Source organism: Cygnus atratus, chromosome 3 (genome assembly GCF_013377495.2).
Source record: "Cygnus atratus isolate AKBS03 ecotype Queensland, Australia chromosome 3, CAtr_DNAZoo_HiC_assembly, whole genome shotgun sequence".
Taxonomy (NCBI): domain Eukaryota; kingdom Metazoa; phylum Chordata; class Aves; order Anseriformes; family Anatidae; genus Cygnus; species Cygnus atratus.
This window is the reverse complement of record NC_066364.1, coordinates 103,447,296-103,470,371: the sequence shown is the minus strand read 5'-3', so window position 1 is coordinate 103,470,371 and position 23,076 is coordinate 103,447,296. Positions and strand designations below refer to the sequence as shown.

Sequence of the window (23,076 nt, the reverse complement as noted above, 5' to 3'; positions counted from 1 at the left end):
AGTTTTCACTGCTTATTAAAGTTGTTCTGTCATTTTGTTCCTTTCCCCTATCACTTTGAAGCTTTTAAGGCACTTTTGTAGCAAAATCAGCAATACTGAAACAGAGACTGGAAGCAGTTGGTTGTTCTAGAACAATGCCCAAAGTGTGTGTTGTGAGGCTTTTCATCTATAGTTTTTGTGAGGCTTTCCTTCTTCCCTCCCTTTTTTTCCTCATAGCTCTTGTTAAGTTAGAGCGTTGCTCACATGTAAAATCTGGTAGACCTTGAATAGCTGTAATTGGTTATTTCCCTGACTAGGTCACTTGCTGTTCTGTAATTCATGGCTACTTTATTCTTGGATTGCTTAGCATCTGTGTCTGCCACAGCATGCACATCTAATGAATTTGCAACTGCTAAATGTATTTGCAACTGACATGAAACTCATTGTAACATTGACATGGTCTTTGTGATGGGAAATACACCACCTATGAAAACCCTTAATTTTTATTTTTTTATATAATCTCCTTTCAGTTCTGGCAAACTTTATTATAAATGGAGGTTCTGTTTCAAACGAGCTATTACTTTACATAATAAGGCCAAAAATCTTAGTCTTAGATGTTGCTTTTTTCCATTTATCTTCTGGAGGCTTAGAAAAGTATTGAGTAAGCACTGGCAGATAACTTCCCTGGCTTCAATGCTGAATTACTTTGTTTAGCTTCTTGTACTGGTAATTTGTTATAGGATAAAATGACCTTTATAAGTGTTCATGCAAGCATCTTGTTATTCATTTATAAATAACACTGGGGCCTTTGCATCTCAACGTAAAACACTTTACAAATAGGGATCAAAGGTTAGCTCATATCTTCCTGTGTGTTTGAGGGTCCAAACCCTTTAACCCTGTTAAAGCTTTAACAAAAAACATGAGTTGATCTATTCCATTATATTGGTAGATTGGCTTTGAGTACACTTGCAGTTTGAAGAAAAACATGTGTGTTTTATAGAATCGGATTCAGTAGCCCTGGAACCAGAAGCAAAGTACCTGCATCAGCTTGTTGCTGAGGTATGGAGCTGCTTTGGCTCGAGTACGGAACACCTAACTCAGCTGTGTATCTTCCCAGGCAAAGCTAGCATCTATGCACAGCACCATGCAGATGGGTGAAGTTAATGCTCTATTAGAAATGGTTTTGAAGTCTCGAGGACCTCCCTTTGAGATTCTGTCAGAAGAAAAGCTTCCCTTGTAGCTGGTGGAAGGAGAATTACGGAGCTCAAGACAGGGTTAAAGCTGCAATTCTTAACTCTAGTTTGTAATGTAATCTTAGAAATATCCCAACATGCTGTTGACTGGTCCGGCTAGTGAGCTGTCAAACTAGATTTGAAGGGTGTTCTCCAGAGGGCTCTGAAAAGCGCGGTAGAGCTTCACCTCTTATGGTTAGGTCCTGAATCAGAACTAGTACCAGTTAATAGTAGTGCAGTAGTTTGACAACGTGTAAGTTTTGGCTATGCATTTTTTGGATATTCCATCTTCACCAAAACATAACAGATGGAGAACAGGTTTTCATGTCCATAAATAGATCAAATGCAAATAAACAGTTTCCACTGCCTGTAGTGGGGATGAAATGATAGTGTTTCTGCAGAACTACTTCATGTTTCCCCTTTTGCTTCCAAGTCTGCCAGGTAACCATCTGTTGTTTCTACTATGTTTACCTTGGAAAGCAGCCAGCCTGTAAGCGTAATTCAATAGATAATTACAATTTATGTGTCTTTTAAAGTTATTATAATCATGTAATATTTGCTGATGTGTAAGTATGCTTCAAAGTGCCATATATTCCTGACACTAAGGCAGCCTTGCTAAATTTTAAGTTATCTGAAGTATGGAATTTTCCAGTTAATTGGCTAGAGTATTTTTAATGTTGTTTGCAAATGTGTTTTTTTTTCTTTTATATTTGTCTTGGAAATATATTTAAAAAAAAACAAAAAGCCTGAGTCAGTTGCTCAGACTCAAAGATTTGGCAGAGTTATATGTGATTGATAACAGCAATTTAATCTTTATTATAAAAAGGGAGGAGGGGCATAAATTCATCTGTAGGCATAGTTCTCCATCTCTTTATAAGTACTGTTTAGCTAGAATGTCTTACAGGGGTAGGAAAATGAAGATAAGCCTCTAGCTGAGTTGATTTTACAATTGATTCTAGGTGGACCCTTACTGGCTTTAGTGTCTTCTGTTGGGATTTTTAAGGCTGAGCCTGCTGAAGTTTTGTAACATGTAACATGCTCCTAAGAACAAGAAATGGAGTAGGCTAGGAATTGGAATTGTTTCACAGGCAATGGCTCACAGCATAAAAGATGCTTTTTTAGAAAATGCTTCAGTTAAAAAAGTACTGTAATACGGTCAAATCAGAATCAAATTCACTTGTTGCACATGCATTTGTAGCATACATTATAACAAAAAGCAGGAATTATTTGGGTTAATATATTCTTTTCTAAAACATTTTTTTTTCTAAAACAGATTTTTTTAAAGGATGGCTGCAAATACAAAACTCTCACTGAAGTCTTCACCTACTTGGGTAGCTTGCTTAAGGCATCTGAAAGCTTGCTTTTACATGCCCCCTCTTTATTTTCATAATTGTATGAGTTAGAATATTCAGAATTATATGAGTTAGAATAGATTTTCTGTCGTGCTGCCGCTATCCTAGCGATGGTTGGTGGTTTACATAGCTTGTTGAACAGGCTGTTTGAATTTTGTTCATACTTGTCTCCTGTTTTTCTTTTCTGTTGTTAACCCAATGAAAAAATTCTGTGCTGATGGCAGTAGAAGAGCCGTTGAAAGTTTCAAGGGTGTATCCTTATAGAGAAGGAAATTGCTGGTTACCGTTCTGTAAGCAGACTAAAGCAAACAATTTGTCTGTGAAATGGTGAACAGAGCGAAGTTCTTAGAACCGTGGAAGTTCAACTTTTAATCATGTGTTCAGGATCTGTTGCAGTGCATGTGAATAACTTGAAGAGCTTTTACTGTTCCTAGGAAGGAATTTTGGTTCTGTTCCAGTGGTAGAGACTTGAAGATGCTCCATTGATTGCTCTGCTTGTTTTGCCTTTGACTTCTGTTCTTTAGCCTGCAATACTTGAGTTCTGTTCCCCAACTGAGGACTTTATTGTTAAATGGGTACTTCTGAAATTATAAATCCCATTCCCTAAGTACAGATATAAACTGTTTGAGTTGTTGAGATGCTGTTATACAGTGGGAAAAATAGATTTAATAACTTGTTTGTTACATCTCCAATTACAAAGTGGAACTTGTTTTTCATAGTTTTCGCTTGGATTTGTTATCTATCAAAATTGGTCAGCTGATAGGTCTGTTGTAGACTTTTAAAATCAGAGGACTTAGATTTGCCAGCTGTACAAGTAGCTTCTTCTGTAATGTAAACTAGGCCTAAAGTTGACCTGCAGGCTTTACGTTATAAAACTAATAAAACTCTAGAACTGTCTGCTCTTCCATGTGTGGTTGAGTTAGGAAACATCATCCCTATCTGGTGTTTAATGATGAACCTTCTCGATCTTTTTTTTTCTGTTTTTAAAGGCAGAGGTTTGAAGGATGGCAGGAGTACAACAGCTGTTCTTCATCTGCTGAAATTATTTTTCATGATTTGTCAGCCAGGGCACTCTTTTTTGCTGATTGCTCATTAATACAGGCTTGTTGGGTCATAGTAACTTGCAGGATAATTTAAAGAAAAATTGGGAAGTGGGAAGCTACAAAGAAGTTAATCAAAATGACTTGTGTTTGTGCAATTTACAGAATAAAAAATGAGGTAGCTTTTGGCAGAAAAAGCTTTTGTGCAGTTATTTCTACACCAGCTGAAATGGTCAATTATATTAGATTATTTGATAGTAAAGAATAAAAGCAAACTACTTCTTTTCCATAAATCTTTTTTTTTTTTGATTTCCCAGAAATAGCTGTAGTTGTTGCTTGACACCCTCTTACAAAGTATGCTTAAATACCTTAGTTCATGTTCTCATTCAAGCTTTATTGGTCTAATGGTTGTCCAGAGCAACAGTGGAAAGAGTACAGGTAAACTTGAATGAAAAATCATCAGATTGATTTGATGTCTGTACTCTGACTGAATTATCTGCTTACAGTATCTAAAGGCTGCACTGCAGAGAATCTCATCCAATTTTTTTTTTTTTTGCATTTGGAAAAAGATAATTACTTGGAAGAGCAAATAAAATATTCTATTACATCCTTTATTGAATTATAGTAGTAAGATTAAATCTGGGCAAATACAAGAGATAATAAATGGTAAGATGCAGCAGTAATCATATTTTATTGTTAATATTTACGGAAATTACTCATTAAGTATTGTACTTTGTGTGCATGTGCATGTTATTGTTGGAGAGGGTCAGGGATGTGGTTTGTGATGATAATTATCTGTTATTGCCCTCTTCTATATCATTTTATGGTACATGTGTTAAATCCCTTGAAGATTTTTTAAATGCAGGAACTGAATAAAAAGGAAATAGTTTTAATGGTCAAGTGCCTGTTCCTTCACTTTTTTTTTTCTGTGATGTTGATCTGTGCTATATGTGTACATTCCTTAAAATACTGCAGTATGCAAGAGAAGCATCAGGAATAAAATACAGTTCATAAAGGGGTTTATGGAAACTGATGGATCTTCTTGCCTGTATTTTACAAACTACTGATTAGAGTGGATATCTATGCAAATAACAATTCAGCTTCTCCCTGTCATTGCTTCCCATATAACTTATGCTATTCCTGCAGATCTTTTTTTTTTATCTGAGGCACGAGTGAGTAGTTACGTGGTCAAAGAGAGAGGGCATGCTGTAGATCTGTAAATAAGACTGAGTCAGTCTACAAAAGCTAACTAACTGTAAGTGATTTTCTTTTTTAAAATACAGCACTATATAGAAACTAGTTTCTTGCTCGGAGTACAAGAATTGTTAAAAATTTCCTTTGAAATATTATGACAAAAAAATTAAAATGCTCAGACAGAAAAGCCTGATTTTGCTGAGCTTAAAACATTTTACTAGGTTGTGTCATTCCCACTGAAACTTGTCAGCATGTCTGGTGGTCTGTAACTTGGCCCACCAGATCAGTGCTTGCTGAGACCCCTGTATTATTTACCTTGCAAGCTGTGAAGCTGTTTTTTATTATCTGATTGTCTACTCTCCTTTCTAGACATCTGTAATTGTTTACTATTCTTTTATGGATACTGAAAAATTGGGATTTTAGCTTGATAGCTTGTTTAATGAACACCTGGGAAGCTGACAACCTTCTTGCTCACCTGCTTGAAGAAGACCAATTCACTTCACCCAGGTGAAAGGTTTTGAAATCATTGTGAAAATGTTATCTTCTGACTGGGGAAGTATTTTTCAGAATGCAAAACTGAATTTATATCTTACCCCTTTTTCTTAGTGCTTTGAAGAAATGCAGAGGTAAATTAAGTCAGTTTGCAGTTAACTGCTAGCTTTCTTTGCAGAACTATTAGAGAAGAGGCATAATTGGCTGTCTATATGAATTTCTCTGTGGTTTTAATTGAAATTAACATTTACCTTTTCCACTGACCAAAAAAATTAAACAAAATGCCTCATATTCCCTGTTCAGTTCATGAAGATTAATCAACATGCAATTTTATTGCCTGTGGCTATTGAATGGAAACACCAGGAACAATGCAGTGTTGTTCTATTGCCCTTTTATTTTGGTGATGTAATAAAACCTCATTTGTTGACTGCCTAACAGTAAATACTTGAAAATCGCTCTAGGTTAGCAGGCAGCTGGCTCTGTCAGATAATATTGCTTAGTTCAGTACTGTAGGCTAAATCTTGTGTTTCGTTGGATTTGGAAGACAACTAACCTATTTGTACAAGAACTTTGAACTCCAGAACTGGTAAGGAATTGTGAAGCTTGTGGTGAGTCTCAAATACCGTGAAACTTCTGGAGCTTTAATTTTAGAAGAACTTTCTTGTTTCTAACCAGATAAATTTGTTTTGCATCTTTTGCACTCATCAAAGCCATAAAAACAGTAGTGAAGAACTAGTTTTGTTGTAGAGAACAGGCTTTTCTTTTTTGTGTTTAAAACCTTTTGAAAACATAACAAGCCATGGTTTGCCTGTAATTCCAGCTGTACCTGGAATAAACACGTGTGAACAATAAGCAAAACAGGCTAAAATCTGATCACAGGAAGATGCCACTGCTTTATATTACAGTGCAAAAACTGTATGTATCGAATCATGAAATAATTTCCAGAAAATATTCTAATAAAACTGGAGTCAACAGAAATGCAACTGTTTTGGAAAATATTTTTTCCCATCATAGCCAAGGATTTTTAAAATTAACTGAAATGTAAAACAAAAATTGTATTTTGAGAATCCCTGTTTCCTGTTACCTGGAGACAGGGCATGTTTTCCTTCTGCTATGGCAACAAGGCCATGTGAAGCATAGTACCCCGTTAGCTTGGAGTTCTGCCACAAAACAGATGAATAACTACAAGCATAGTATGTGGGTGCTGCCTTTATAATGTTTGCAGCTTTGAGCCAGAATCTCAAAGTAGTTTTGACTGTTTCAACCACAGCTCTGACACACACAGTGAATAGAAAGCGGCTTTAAAATGCACAAATGCCAAATCCAGTGTTTAGAGTCATACCTGCCATAGGAAGAGATTGTTGTCAACAGCAATAAGGGAGTACTTATGTACTTTGAAAATGCTTGGTTTCTGTTGCTCAGACTTTCAATCTAATCCTTTTAATCATTTCTTGGGTATCCCATCTCTCAGGTGAATCAGCTCTGGATTTTTTTGTTTGGAGATTTTTCACATTTTTCAAGTTTTCATTGAGTACGCCTTTCCAGGTTGGTTGCTTTTCTAATCATGTTTTGAAATCACCGGTGTATATTTTTGCATTGCTCTGTAGCTTTTTCTCCTCTTGTTGAATATATATGTCAAATTTAGGATGCCTCACATATACATCTATAAGGACACCGTCATTCCAAGCTAGTTTTGTAAAGGGCCAAGAGATGCAAAAGCATCAGTCACTTCCCTGTTGTCATTGGTAGGAGCTAATGGGGAATTCCTGAGGTAACTGAAACCAACTCTCACAAGCAGACCTTGTAGCATAATGGGGTTTATCATGTCCAGGCTGTCCCAGAGAGCACAGCGTGTGTGTGAGAGGAGTATTGCTGCTTTGGAGATGTGCAATGCGGGGTTGGGAATATGAGGCATGGGCTGGCAGTAGGTTGCTGTTGGGAAGCTGAGGGTAAGAAGCTGAGCAAAAAAGGGTTTATTAGGCAAGCTGCAGCACAGTGTGAACATCTGCATTGCTTCAGAGACAGGGCAGTTCCCAAACTGTACTGAAGCTTTTGTAGGACACAAAGTTGTGACTAATTATTTTATCTGACAGAGCTGGCTCTATACAATTTACAAGCTTCTGCACTGTACTGCAAATCTAGGAAGTGCTGGAGCAGGCTTCTTATAGCACCACTTGTGTTAGAGACAACACACTGCTTTAGTGGTCCACCTGGTCTAGGAAGTGTGTCAAATGCAGCATGGGTCTTCACCCACTTTTCTATCTGCTGTAAACACACGCAGAGCAGTACTCTTGCTGACCTCCTTTCCAGCCTAGAGCACATGCTTTTGGCAGTCATCATGCTCAGCAGCTTGTATGATGACGACCCATCACTGACTGATGGTTAAAATGAGATTAAATGGAAATGTTTCTCAGCTGTCATGTATAGGCAGATGCATTTTAAATCATGTAAACTGTTGTGCAGGCCCTAACTGAACCCAGAAACAAAACCAAGTAAGTACAGTGTCTTAATAATTTCACCTGGTTACTAAAATGGTCTTGCTGAACACTGTTTTCAGGAGGCCAGCTGGATGGGTTACTCTCTGCTGTTGTTCTTCAGCTTACGCTTCTCATTTTGCAGTTTTGCTTGAATTCATTGAGAGTTGTTTTTCTATTTCTCATACCTGTTTGCATGTTGTGTGCTTTATGGTGGTGGAGGTAATTCAATGGCACACTCTATCCATTATTCTAGATAAATGCATGTGTACAAATGTGAAGGTAATATGTTTTGTAAATGTAAGCAATATAAACTAAACATGGTATGCATTACACTTTAAAAACGTGCCTGCAAGGGATAAATGGCATCAATTAAAAACACGTGATATCTTTTGTGTTATAAATAAGCACTGCAATGTGTAACTCAGTGGAATGCAGTATAACATACATACTGTCATGATATGCATATATACTGTCATGATAAACAAAATGCTGCTGGGTGCAGGTTGAAGAAGAGAAACTTCGGAACTTCTCAGGTCTTTAGCATAGCTCACATACCCTCATCTAAAAAGAAAAAGGAAAAAAAAAAGTATGTTTACAAGACAGTCTTTTACATAAAATACAGAAAAGGTTTCTCTTAAATATTTGTCTCTGTGTGATAATTTGAGGGAAGGACTAACATAAACTGAAAACCTCAGCCTGTAAATAAGTGACCTAGATAGCTTTCCAGACAGTTTAGGAGCATGGCAGAGCAGTGTCTTCTCTTATTAACACTGTGGTTATCTGTGTGCAGTACTCAAGTATTTCCACCTGGGACATGCACTTCCATGTTGTTCAGCAGTGTTTTGGGGCCAGGGTGCTTGACAGACATCCCCGTGTCTTCCACCATGACCAGTGTCTCTGAGCAGGCTCCAAGAGAAACAGCGCAGCTGGCTGAAGTTGGTCAAACTCCTGTTCCTGATCTGGTAGTGGGTTGTAAAGCCATTTCCAGTTGTTTTCCTGTTTGTTCCTCAGAAAGTGCACATCTGGTTAGATCAATCCCATTGAATTTTAATCCTCTCTACTCCCTTTTGCAGGGCTCTAATCTTGGTATGTTAGGAAGAGGTCTTTTCTTCTAACCCTGCTGCAGTTAGTGGCTTTTCTTTGCCCTTTTTGTTATTTCTGTCGTTCTCTGGGTTTCTTCTATCCTCGGCTACATTTATGTCAGACTTTCCCCACACAGGTTTGCAGTACCACATACAGGAACACATTGTTTCTTCAGTGCAGTGCTTGTCAGGGATCCTTTGATATGTTAAAATTGGTCCATATTTTGTGCATGCATATGTGGCCAGCTGGTTCTTTAGGTCCTGTTTTTTGCAGGAAAGAGTGGACTGTGTGCTTTGGAATGTAAACAATGTGGATTTTTTTTTTTTAAATCCAACATTATTCTCTTAAATTTTTCTTCTGATACAGCCAGCTATCAGTGAATGGTTTGCATTTAGTATTACTTTTTTGCTATGCTGCAGAAGTCAGGCTAAATACAGCTTGTATCATTCTTATGTGGAAAACTTTGTACAGCCTCTGCTCTCAGCCATCCTCCAAAAATGTACAGTTTATGAAATTGTTTAAACCTAGAACTATCCCCAAATGCTGCTGCTTTCCTGTTACTTGTCAACATCATGTAGGAGATGCAAGTTCATGTGCTAGGAACACTGGGATTACTATTTCTTGACTTTTGAATACTTTGCTGTGCAAACATTATTGCTATGGACATGGCACAAAACACACTTGAGATAAATCATGTATGTTATAGTATACAAGGCTTAATGGATTACTTTTCCATTGCTCATTTTAAATTAAAAACACTAGCTTCCTGTTTTTCTTCTGAAGTCCTGTCCATCTGAGCTCTTGTAATTTCTAAAATAGCCTGTCAAAAAAGGAATTCAGTAAAGTGACTGAAAAGTGACTTCTACTTAACCTTTCTTTTTATAAACAATTGGCTGCGTCCTAAATAGTTGAAAACAGTCTATTTTTAGGCCCTAATTTGGAGAACTGATATTTCCACATTTGCTTTGTCATAGCTGGTAGTAGTTGCTAAATTATGAAAGCTTGGAACAATTACAAAAGCTAGGAGGATTGCTAAGCATCCTACCAGAATGTGTTAAGCAGCTCTATGCATTATACATTTCAATTTATAATAAGACAGTCTAGCTGTTAGCATGGACACTGAATTATATTAAGTCTTCACTACTGACTTGCAAACCAAGGGCTATCAGCTTCTTGGAAAATAACTGATTAGGACAGTTGAAGTACAGCAGACTTCAAAAAGTGACAAATTTTCTATGCCAGACATAGTAGGGGGATCTCAGCTGCTGCTTGCCGGCCCTGTTGTGATGAAAAGGGAAATCGTGTTTAAAATGGCTGATCAGTCGTGCAAGGTTTGAATGGTTTCCAAAGGAGGTCATATATAGACCGTTATTAGGTGAGGAAGCAAGTGTTGTAACACAAGGCTTTGCAAGAAGAAAGAAATGGAGAAATAAGAAAACAAATTTCCTTATCTTCAGGAAATGCTAACATTAGTAGTTTACTGATGTTACATGTCTCAGGGGTCAGTAACGGTACCAGCTCTGTTTAACATCTTTGTCACTGACGTGGACAGTGGGATTTAGTGTGCCCACAGCAAGTTTGCTGATGATACCAAGCTGTGTGATGTGGCCAACATGCTGGAGGGAAGGGATGTCATCCATAGGAACCTTGACAGGCTTGAGAGGTGGGCCTGTGCAAACCTCGTGAAGTTCAGCCTGGCCAAGTGCAATGTCCTGCATCTGGGTCAGAGCAATCCCAAGCACAAATACAGGTGGGGAATAGATTGAGAGCAGCCCTGAGGAGGAGGACTTGGGGCTATTGGTTGACGAGAAGCTCAACATGAGCCAGCAATGTGTGCTTGCAGCCTAGAAAGCCAACCGTATCCTGGGCTGCATCAAAAGAAGCATGGCCAGCAGGGCAAGGGAGGTGATTTCCCCCTCAACTACACTCTTGTGAGACCGCACCTGGAGTGCTGTGTTCTGCTCTGGGACCCCCAATATAGGACACAGACTTGTTGGAGTGAGTCCAGAGGAGGGCCACAAGTATGATTAGAGGGCTAGAGGAAGAAGAGGTCTTCTGCTGCTGTGAAGAAAGGCTGAGGGCGTTGGTGGTTGTTCAGATGGGAGAAGGGAAGGCTCTGGGGGAGACATTATCGCAGCCTTCCAGTACCTAAAGGGGGCCTACAGGAAAGCTGGGGAGGGACTCTTTGTCAGGGTGTGTTGTGATAGGACAAGGGGTAATGGCTTTAAACTAAAAGAGGGTAGATTTAGATTAGATTAGGATTAGAAAGAAATTAGATTAGATAGATTAGGAATAGATTAGATTAGATAGATTAGGAAGAAATTCTTTACTCAGAGGGTGGTCAGGCACTGGGACAGGTTTCCCAGAGAAGCTGTGGATGCCTCATCCCTGGAGGTGTTCAAGGCCAGGCTGGATGGGGCTTTGGGCAACCTGGGCTGGTGGGAGGTGTCCCTGCCCATAGCAGGGGGTTGGGACTGGATGGGCTTTAAGGTCCCTTCCAACCCAAACCATTCTATGATAGTAGATGAAAAGTTTAATGTAACAGGTGTTCTGTTATACAACTTTTCTGTACCTTTGCATTTTAAAATAGCTTTCTGAAGATTTCAGTATGGAATTGCATACTGCAATAAGTGGAGGAAATTATGATGTAGCTGGTTCTTACATGACCTCTTTAATATCCCAATGCACCTTACAAATTACTGTGTTTATGGAGTTGTTTTACTGCTGCTGCTTCTGAGGTAGTACATTTTGGTAGCCTTTACTGTTCTTGTTGTATGTTGCTAGACATGAAAAAAAGGAGGAATACTACCTGAAACTGAACTTGTGGGTCTGAAGAGTTATTAATTGGCTTATTTTTCTAACATAATGCCAACTTTGTTTTTCAGAGCCATGGTGTCATGGAAAGGAATATACTTCGTAGTTGCACTGTTCTTGGGAAGTTTTTTTGGAAGTATTTTCATGCTTGGTCCTTTTCTACCTTTGATGTTTGTCTCCCCGGCCTGGTATCGCTGGATCACTGACTGTGTTGTGGCCACCTGGCTCACACTTCCAGTGGTAAGTTGCAGTTTGAGCCAGGTTCTGGACAACTGTTCTAAGTCCTACTATTTATTCTGTTTACCAACATATTTGATTAAAACAAAAATTCAACTTTATTATATTTTTGTTAATCAGGCCTCAACTTCCTAACTATCTGTGAAGGCTTAGGCTTTAGCTCAGTCTGTGTTGCAGATTGTCTGTGTGCCTGCTTACAGTTCCCCTCTCCTACAGTTTAATGTATGTATAAATTAACACCACATGATGGTTGTACTCCTGAAAAATCCTTTTAATATTACCTCTATCCAGTGTCAGATGTTAATCAGAGAAGGGTAGGTGAAGCACTAGGAACCACAAGGGTTCTTTTAAATTGCAAAGATTCCTAAATGAGTCTTCATATAAACTCCTGCTTTCAACTGTGCTCCAACTGTCTAATTAAGAAAATAATTTACTGTCTGGTACATTGTTCCTAACCTTCACTGTTCTCATACTTAATCCTTTTAGAATTTAGTACTTGTAGTTGTATTAGACAATTTCAGGTCAAAAAGAACTTCCCATAGAAATGAAGTCTTCCTCACTTACATTGCATCAACTTTGTAGCCAGGAGTCTGGAAATCAGTAACAAAGCTTTTCTCTGAATTGTTCCTGAGGAAAGTATGAATGGGATCCATCTCTTCATTTGTTCTCTGAAAGCCTCATCTGTTCCTCTATGCCTTTTAAGATATTTTTTTTCCCCTGAAGTAAAGCTCTGTATTAGTGCTCAGAAATAGATATCCTGTTCCGTAAGTCATACCTATAAGTAATATCTGTTGTCTATCCCCATTTCTTGGGAGTGTGTACCTCTTGTTTGCATCCTCCCAAGTTTTGAGGCTTATTTCATGCTTTGGGATGGCACTTCTTAGATCACTGTCTTCACTGGTTGATGCGTTTTTAAACTGTGGGGTAGAGGCCCAGGCTTCAAGGCAGCACTGTACACTTGTACAGATTTAGATGTACATCACTGTGCCATATTCAAGCTTATTTATTTTTTTGCTCTCTCAGCTGTTCTTTCTGTAGATGGATTCTAGCCATTTTTACAGTTGGAAGTCAAGCACATAAACATTGACCATTTGGATCCAAGGAGAAAGCAAGGCAGCTTCAGTTACTTTCTCAGACCTGACAGTATTGAGCCATAGATTATTTGTGCAGCTGTTCTCTACTTAGACTTCATCTGCCAAGTTATGATCCATACTGGTTCCCTTACTTTTATTCCTACATTCTGGGAAAAACAGGGAAAAGTAGTTTAATAGTGGACATGGATCGTAAAAGAATGCTTTTTAATATGTGCTATTTTATTATTGTTTCCTCTTTCATTAAACAGCTGACTGTAGTTGTGGAAAAGCTGTCTTTTTTATTAGAAAACAGAAATCTGTTTACCAGTGATAATGTGTACGAATAAATGAAATGATGTCATTGAAATTAATTTTTATTGCTAATGTGCTGATGCTTTTCTTCTGGGAGTGAAGTCATAATATTAAGATATCATTTCTAGGCCTTGCTGGAGATGGTGTTTGGTGCCAAGGTGGTTGTCACTGGTGATGGGTTTGTTCCTGGAGAAAGGAGTGTCATTATCATGAACCATCGCACCCGAATGGACTGGATGTTCCTGTGGAACTGCCTGCTGCGATACAGCTACCTCAGACTCGAAAAAATCTGTCTCAAATCCAGTCTGAAAAGCATTCCGGGATTTGGTAGGTCACTAAACTCTTCACCTGGGAAGTAAAATGTGTTTAAAAATTCCTTCACCCAGCACTGTTCATACTCAGTTAAGTTTAAATTCTATTTTCGTATTTAAAAAAAATCTTGTTTAAAATATATGTGGTGTATTGAGCGATTAAATCCTATATCTCCCAGAGGACACCTGAACTGCATGCTTAAGCCTTTCTTTTTAAAAAATGGCTACATACTGAAAGCATTTTTTAAAATTGTGAAAGATATTTTATGATTCTTTTCAAATTATTTTTCAACACTTTGGTTTTGGTGCCATTTCACCCCATATTGCACATGCTTTTATCATTTCTTTCTTCATTATCCAATCTATACTATTGAGAAGATTAAAAAAAAAAAAAAAAAAAAGAAAAACACTGTGGGCAACAGCAAAGTTGAGGTTTCATTTTAATAGCTGTAGTTCTAAATCAAACTTGGTTGCCCAAAATATGCTGTACAGGATATGAAATAATCCATGATGTAAGTTGGGAACAGATATGAGTTGCACATATTTGGAGAAACTATTTTAAATAGACCAAAAACTGTTGCATGAATAGACTTACCTGAAATAAAAGCATCTCTTTGCATTTTATTTCTCTCTGATTTATTTGCCCTTTTATAAAAACTAGCTTGGGCAGGATATGCATCATATTTATGATGTCGAAAGACTAAACTTATTTATGCTTCCCTTTTGTCAGGCCATTTATCTGAATAGATCATTTTGGCAGGATCCCATAAGGAGGACCTCTGACACTGTTGTGCTTTTATTACACTCACTCACTCGGTGTGTAGTCCTCTAAGTAAGAGCTGCAACTAGGGAACACCCTTCACTTTTTTCCTAACATTCAAACTTAATGTTCAATTTTACGTGAGAGAAAGACATCTCTTTTAACATTACATATATATTTAGATAAATGTTTTCATAATACAGCAGAGATGTTTTGAAATACTGGAATCTGCTTCCTTTGCAACTTTTTAAAGAAATGTTGGGAGGTGGAATTCAGGATTATAGTCCGGAAGATTGATAGATTAATCTCCAAAAGTATCCCCTATTTTTTGTGTAACAAAACATTTATATGTGTGCGTGCTTAGTATTAGAATGCCTTTAATAAAATTGGAAGGTCAGCTCCAGAGTCTGGGATGTTACATATGCTTGGCAAAATCTGGTTCCTAAAAATATGTCAAGAGTTGTTTAGAAACTGATTTTTTTCGATTCATAGTTAGTACATATTGGTGGGATAATGATACAGATAACAGTGTTCATAACAGACAACCCTCTTCATCCAATCAGTGAGAGCAGAATTTCTCCCACTTACCTCTAATGGCACTGCTGTGTTATGTGACAGACCTTTTGTAGGTGTTTGTCAGATTTTGTTGTTGTTTGTTAAACTCTGTCCTGTGGTTTTTGACATAAATGTTTTGCTCATTTTATAAGCTTTTAAAGGCCAGGATGTAACTTGGAAATCAACTGGACAGTTTCAGTGCGCTGCAGCTATGATTTATACTTTAGATATTTGTCATCAAGGTATATTATTTCTGGAAATAACACAGCTATGTAATTTGTTCCAATTCCATCTTTTATATATTTACATGATTTAGTTATAAATACTCAAAAATAGAGGATTATGGAGGCATTGATATGTCAGCTAAATGTAACACTAATAAATCTTTACCTAATGGTAACCTTACTTTGAGTTTGAGAAATATATTAGATGAAATTGCCGTGTTGCTTTCAGCCCATTTTTCAGACCTTTCTAATGATTTTTTTCGCAGGCATTTCATTTAAAATTGTGTGTAATACAAGGTTTATAATGCAACCCTTTCTTTCATTTCTGTGTCTCTAAAAAGACATAGAGTATTAAGCGTTGCACCTTTTGTTATCATAACTACCATCCCAGCTATGGTGTAAAAATTAGGTCTACTAAAGATTATACAGATTGAAGTGGTATATATGACAGGTGAAGGGCAAAGGAACGAAAATAGGTCCAGAGTCCTTGTCACCCCCTTTGTGGGTGAAGAGTGTACAGGTATCATATTTAATGAGTCTGTATAACAAGTAGGCAATTATTTCTGGTTACTTAAAATTGAAGGAGAAAATGTTTCAAGGAGAATCATTGAGTCACTTACTTGGTTCTTAAGTTATTAATTCTTTGCATTCCACTGTATCAAAAAACTTGATTAAACGTGAGCCTTAAAAAAAAAAAAAAAAGCCCAGAAAAATGGATGGTCCTTTCTTCCTGAGAGTGTAGCTTTGGCTTGATAGATTGTGTGCAGTAAAGTGTTCATAAAGCAGTATTACATTTCAGTAGTCTCATTTTCAGAAACTTTCTTGCAGTATTTTGGTACAACTTGCTCAACTTGGAGCTGCAGGAGACCACTGCTCTGCTCGTAGCTGCTGCTGCAGTTTGTTGCATGACATCGTCATCAGCTAATGACATATTATTCTACAGTGCCAGTTTTCAAGGAGAATTTCTAATGTCATTGGCAGTTTCCTGCGTAGCTGACGAGATAGGACTTCTCTACAATAGATACATACAATTTAAATCACAGAATGTTAGGGATTGGAAGGGACACTGAAAGATCATCTAGTCCAATCCCCCTGCTGGAGCAGGAACACCTGGATTAGGTCACACAGGAACACGCCCAGGTGGGTTTTGAATGTCTCCAGAGAAGGAGACTCCACAACCCCCCTGGGCAGCCTGTTCCAGTGTTCTGTCACCCTCACTGCAAAAAAGTTTTGTCTCATACTTAAGCGGAACCTCCTATGTTCCAGCTTGCACCCATTGCCCCTTGTCCTGTCATTGGGCATCACTGAGAAGAGCCTGGCTCCATCCTCCTGACACTCACCCTTTACATTTTTATAAACATTAATAAGGTCACCCCTCAGTCTGCTCTTCTCCAAGCTAAAGAGACCCAGCTCCCTCAGCCTTTCCTCATAAGGGAGATGCTCCCCTCCCTTAATCATCCTCGTTGCTCTTCACTGGACTCTCTCGAGCAGTTCCATGTCCTTCTTGAGATGAGGGGCCCAGAACTGGACGCAATATTCCAGATGTGGTCTCACCAGTGCAGAGTAGAGGAGGAGGAGGACCTCACTTGACCTACTAACACACACCCCTTCTGATATACCCCAGGAAAGAAACCCTCCCAGTCCTGTTCTAAAGGAATAAAGGAAATTCTTACCTACATTGTATTTCTCTAGTTCAAAGCAGGCTGTCCTTGCTGTGTAGGTATTGTATTTTTGTGTAGAGTTAGGAGCTAATAAAGCCTTACTGAAGTGTGGAATAGGTATCATTATGTATGTATTACATGAGATTTGAAGCTGCATTTTTTATTTTTTTCATCTCTTAAAAAATAATTTAAAGGTCAGTGTGGCTGGGTACTCTACCTAGTAAGTTTCTGCACTACTAACCATTTTGTAAATCTGAAGTGCTTCTACTTTTTCAAGCAATGTTAGTTATGAGAAATGTGTGGAAATTCTATCAGAAATGTGTGAAATTCTTACAAGAAGATAATTTTAGCAAAGAAATGGAACTGCATTGTTTATTTTTTTAATCTTCACTGTTTCTCTGCTATGTTTTCCTAATCAAAGATGTCTCAAAAATTTGCAAATAAAAAGAATATTTTTTTTTCCCTTGTCAAGTAAATGCTGCCTGTGTCAGGAAAATGCCTATTGCCCAGCAGTGTTTAGATGACCAAAAAACACTGTGCAAACAAGCAAAATGTAATTACTTTTGTTGGACAATATGTTGTCCTAAACTGAACAGTAATTAACTGGGCAGCATCTTTCTCTGCAGGCTGCATATGAGCAGGTACTTCCTTCTGCTTATTTGTAAATCTTCCTTGTTAGGAAAAGCTTTCATTTTTTCCCGTTGCTTTATTGAATTCTTGTTCCTCTGTGCCTTCCCACTTGGATCCCCTGTCATGTCTCAAGTCTTATTATGTGTTGTTTTTCCAGCAGCACAGTGCAGACAGGCTGTGGTGAGGAAATCAAAGCAGCAGCCTGTTTTCAGTCTATTCAAAGGCTTAAGGCATGTGTCTGCAAGCTTGTGCTGGGTTTCCTCTCTCCTTTGAATGTGGTGGAACAGTGAGCCATGCAAACAGTAGGTGTCTCCGCTGCTGATGTATGGACCAGGATTTTGACTGAAGGCAGGAATTCACATTCATGTCATGCTCTGCTGAAGGCTTTGAAGCTGAATGAATGTGAAAGATTATTGCACTTTCATAGATGGCAAAATAGTTTGGCTCAGGGTGCTGTGCTGGAGGAGCTGGGGAGGAAAACCTCTATCCTTCACTATTGGTCATCTTACTCTTAGATAATCTGTTCTTACTGGAGCAATGAGGGATGTTTTATCTAATTAGGTACACACTTAAAGATAGGGAGGGAAAAAAAAAGCTTGCAGAACAATGGATATTATGTTATAAAATCAAACCTGTTTTGTTTGTTTGTTTTTTAAAGACTGGATGCTTCCCAACTCCTTTCTCTGTCTTCATCCTCACCAACCCTCCTTTCATTATGTTACTGCCTGCATTAAATTCTTCTTAGCTTGTATATACCACCACTAAGGATAAGAATGGGATACTGCTGCATATATCTTCTGCTTGAAGGGCATTTGGGCAAGTAAAATAAGAGTCACACAAGCAGCTGATTTCTTAGTAGCCAGAGGTGGTTTGTAAATTTGATGTTCATGGTGCTATCAAAGAAGGATCACTAGAAGGAGTTTATTACGCGAGCTTCCATATAATTCAAAGCCTTGGGCTGCCTGCAGAGAGGCAGGGAGAGGGTGGAGTCTGGCAGGGAGGATTCTTCCATGCTCCTTCACTATTGTGGACTAAAATCACACTTTCTCAGGAGCTGCTGACCTGGGAAAATATCAGCGGGCTTTCCGAATGATCATTTCTTTTGCTGCTTGCTTCCCTTCCTTCCACTTACAGCCTCTGCTACAATGAGAATTTGAGGACTGAAGAACTTAGGCCTGATGTGTGATACCAAACAATAAAATGGTTTAGCGCGGTACAGTTTTTATATACATTGATTTATAGGTAATGATTAGGGTACATAAAACATACAAAAAGTCTAGGTTGTGAGGTAAGAACGAGCGGAAAATACCAGAACGACCACAGAACTTTCCTAACGTGTTTTTCCACTCTGTCCCATGGAGCCTGCTGTGTCCTCAAAGTTGTAAGTGCTACAAGGCATTTCTGTTCCTGCTTAGAGGGTTTTTTTTTCCCCTTGCTGTGTCCATTTTTATGAATTTAATTTTAGATTTGGTACCCTCTAGAGTAACTGCATGTTTTGGCACTATTTGGTATTTGGCAAAAATTGCTGTGAGAAAGTGTCCTCTTTTATATAACATACTTACAAGTAGGAAAATGAAGCTCTGTTTTGTTCAAGTTAAAATACTGGGGTTTGTTCCATTGTAGTAAAAGATATCGTAGCAAGTAGAAAGCGGTTAAATGCCAGAACAGAGCGTATTTAAATTATGTAAGTTATATTTCAGTTACTTTAAAATTGACCTTTTTTCCTGCAAATGATTTGTTTAAATACATGTAACCTCATCTGATAAACCTGTACAGGTACTTCTTGACACCGGGCACATGGTATATGCATAGATGCACATAAGATTTTGTGGTCAAAATTTTGTGTTGTGTACAAAGGGTTTTTAACAAACACAGTGTATGAATTTGCTAAACTACATTCCGAGCATATTCTTTCTTAATTCTCATGCCCATTTCCAGTATTCAGTTATCTGGATATCATTCCTTATTTCAGGGTCCAAGACTCATTAGGTGCAGATTGCAGAAGGTATTGTAGTTATGTGGGCTTCATCTGCTTAGCTGATTTAAAAATAAGAAGTATCGATTCCACAATACAGGTTACAAATCTTTAATAGTACAATTAATGATCCTGTCCAATATAGAAGAGATTATACATCCTGGTTAACATATTATCCAGGCTGAATACTTATGAAGTTGATTTAAAAATTGGTGACATTAATAAATGTTTTTCTAGCATATGGTCCTTGTAAGAACAGAATACAAATGAATACATGTAAAGAGGAGCTGAAATACACTACAAAATGTTATGTAATCACCATCAAAGGAAAAACAGACTTTGAGAACTGTGGTAAACAAAGAAGTGAGTAGGAAGCTGTGATGTTTTTGCTTCATTGTAGAATATCTTTCTGCAGGTTTTTTGATGAAATACAAGCTAGCTAAGTACAGCGAGTGGCTGGAAAGTTGTCCTGCAGAGAAAGACCTGGGGCACTGGTTGACAGCTAGCTGAACATGAGCCAGCAGTGTGCCCAGGTGGCCAAGAAGGCCAACAGCATCCTGGCTTGTATCAGAAATGGTGTGGCCAGCAGGACCGGGGAGGTGACTGTCCCTTAGTACTTAGCGCTGGCGAGACCAGCTTCTGTGTACTGTGTTAAGTCTTGGACCCCTCACTGCAAGAAAGACAATAAGTTGTTGGAATGCATTCAGAGAAGAGCACAGAAGCTGGTGAAGGGACTTGAAAAGTCCTATGAGGAGCGGCTGAGGGAACTGGGGTTATTTAGTCTGGGGAAGAGGAGGCTGAGGGGGACCTTATTGCTCTCTACAGCTACCTAACAGGAGTTGCAGCAAGGAGGGTGCTGGTCTCAGGTGACTAATGATAGCAAGGGAGGAAATAGCCTCAAGCTGGGGGAGGTTTAGATTTGATATTAGGAAGAATTTTTTCATGTAAAGGGTGGTCAAGCATTGAAATGGAGCGCTCAGGGAAGTGATAGAGTCTCCAACCATGTGGATGTGGCAGTAAGGGACATGGTTTAGTGATGGGACTTGGTTGGTGAGTTTGGTGGCTGGACTTGATGATCTCTTAAGGGTCTTTTCCCAACCGAAATGATTCTGTGATTCTATGAATGTTCCATTTACTTCTGGGCCTTGTTGAAGAAGAGAGTGTCATGGGATTGTGATGGAGCTGGAGCCCTGATTTTTTTTTGTCCTGCTGTCTGATATAGTGCACAGAACTTTTAATCTAATGTGATGCATTATACAGAAAATTGTGCCAAAAAGACAAGTGTTCATTGAAGATAATGGTGTGTGACCCCTGAGCTGCAGTCTTAAATATTGCTGTAGCAGTTTCATTTATTGAAATACATTATACTGTCATTTTGATATAAAGCTGTAAATCTTATCAGTTGTCTTGTATGTTAATACAGTGAATGTGTCACATTTTTATATAATCAAACGTGATAACAACTTTGTATTTTCTTTTATTTGTAATGAAAATTATAAGAATGTATATGTAATAAAGCCAATAAAAGAATAAATATTATTTGCACAGCACTCATGATTAACATGTACTTCTAAGGGCTATACTATCTCTATATAATGCTGCTTTACTTTATCCTGTAGTGCATCACTCAAATGTTTGTCCAAAGGGGCATTGGGACATTTCTTCTATTGAGAAATCAGTGTTGGATGTTACATTGAGGGTCATGGTTTTAAACATTTCGTGACATCACTGACCCTACTCTTGCTCTCTAGAAAGCTTTTCTAATTCCGGTAACTTAAGTTTTTCAAAACTGTAGCCACTCAAAATTTAATTAGATTTATTTATTTAGATTTTGCATTTTTTTGTTTCCTATTCCAAACTCCTATTACGCAGTAACTAAATGGCTTTATTTAGAGGTGAGGACAGGTGAGTGGAAAATAAAATGTATCTAATGCAATTTGTAAAATATTTTGTAATAACAGATACTGTGGAAGTATCGGAATAAAATGTTACTAAAAATTTATTTTTAAACTTCAGGTTGGGCAATGCAGGTTGCTGCCTTTATTTTCATTCAGAGAAAATGGGAAGATGACAAGAGTCACTTTGAAAAAATGCTGGACTATTTCTGTGACATTAATGAACCACTACAGCTCCTTATCTTTCCAGAAGGAACTGATCTCACAGGTACGCTACATTTGTTATCTTCTTGTGGAGTGGTCAGTCATGAAGATTCCCTTTTGTTTCTGGTAATAGTTCAAAAAAGTCACTATTTCAATATTGCAGGAGCAATAGTGGGTTCTTATAGACAGTAGAAATTGTTGTTATTAATCATCATGTGCTGATATATCTGATAGGCACAATCATAGTCCCATTGAGAGGTCTAGCCAGCCTTCCTAAAATAACTGTTATATTTCAAAAGCATCTCGTGATTGAAATAGCTTTGTATTGGTCGGTTCTATCTGTACATTGTATTGACAAAAATAGGTTTCAAGACCTGGAATACATCACTTTTCTGTTTCTATTTTCCATATGATTTGGGTGAATAGTGCATATTGTTTTAGACCAATGGAAGGGTGATTGAAGATAACAATTGATGATTTTATTAGATTTCTTGCTCAGTGTTTTAAGAGGAGAAAATGGAGATACTTGTTCACTAGGCCATGTAAACTGTCTGTGTTTGACTCTCAACAAAAATAGAAAATAGACCTAAAACAAATGTTAACATTATCACAATAGTAAATTTAATGAGTTTAATCCTACAATATTTGCTTAATTCTTAGTAAAATATCTGCATTAATGTAGGTCTGTCATGCAGCATCTGTAGCAAGCTGCTCACCAGTGTTGAAGAAGACTCAAATGTCAATAAAAGAAAGCATTTTATGAATGCTCTGTGGTTCTTCATGTGTGCAACAATATTTGATAAGCATCATCTTTAAAAAGAAAATCAATTACGATTAGAATGACTGGTGATGAGTACTAGTACTACTGTTGGCTGGTGGTGATGGTTTCCCCCCAGTTCATTGAGTAGCTGTGTAAGTACAAGCGTATGCGCAGTCCAGGGAAGATGCGCTGCAGGACAGAGTGACGGGCTGGGATGGTAGGGTGCTGGTTTTTTTGGGAGCTCTGCTGGCCTCTGATGTCGTAAACTGTCCAGTGTTTACAATGCTAGGTTCCTGTCAGTAATAAATGTCACCTTGGTATTTTGTGGTATTTCTTGGTGTTTCTTAGAAGACGCTTTGTAGTAATTTACAAAGTAGTACCAAAAAAAAAAAAAAGATTTAAAAAATTGTGCATAATAAGATGTATAGGGACAGGCATGCGTATACCCCCCTTTTTTCTCAAAGTAAATAGCTATCCCTATGTAATGGTCTTCACAGGAAACATCAGCTCATGTATTTTAAAATAGTGTAGAAGACAATACAAAAATCCCTTTGCAAGCTAATCCAATCAATGTTAGTGCAATATGTGAACAAAATAATGTCTTAATGTAATTTGTGTAACATTTTGAAAAATGATTTTCAGAGAGCTGTTATATTATTGATGTGTTAGCATCTGTTGCAATCTCATGTTCTACCTTTTAAAATGAGAAATGAAGGTTTGTGCTCAATGGATGCTCAATATCACAGGGAACATTTTTCAGAAACGGAGGGAATGTTTTCTGCTAATGACTTCTGATAACAAAATTCTTCTAGTGTT

At 37.9% G+C, this 23,076-nt stretch overlaps 1 protein-coding gene across 1 annotated transcript in view; it reads left to right on the top strand.

The window, feature by feature from the left end:
• The window catches only part of LCLAT1 (lysocardiolipin acyltransferase 1), a 99,962-nt gene that overhangs the window by 23,110 nt on the left and 53,776 nt on the right, over positions 1-23,076 (top strand). The window contains exons 3-5 of the mRNA XM_035563725.2: positions 11,735-11,903; positions 13,414-13,612; positions 21,418-21,564. Of these exons, the coding sequence (XP_035419618.1) occupies positions 11,739-11,903; positions 13,414-13,612; positions 21,418-21,564 (511 nt within the window). The 5' untranslated portion in view covers positions 11,735-11,738. The remainder of the gene's footprint in view (positions 1-11,734; positions 11,904-13,413; positions 13,613-21,417; positions 21,565-23,076) is intronic.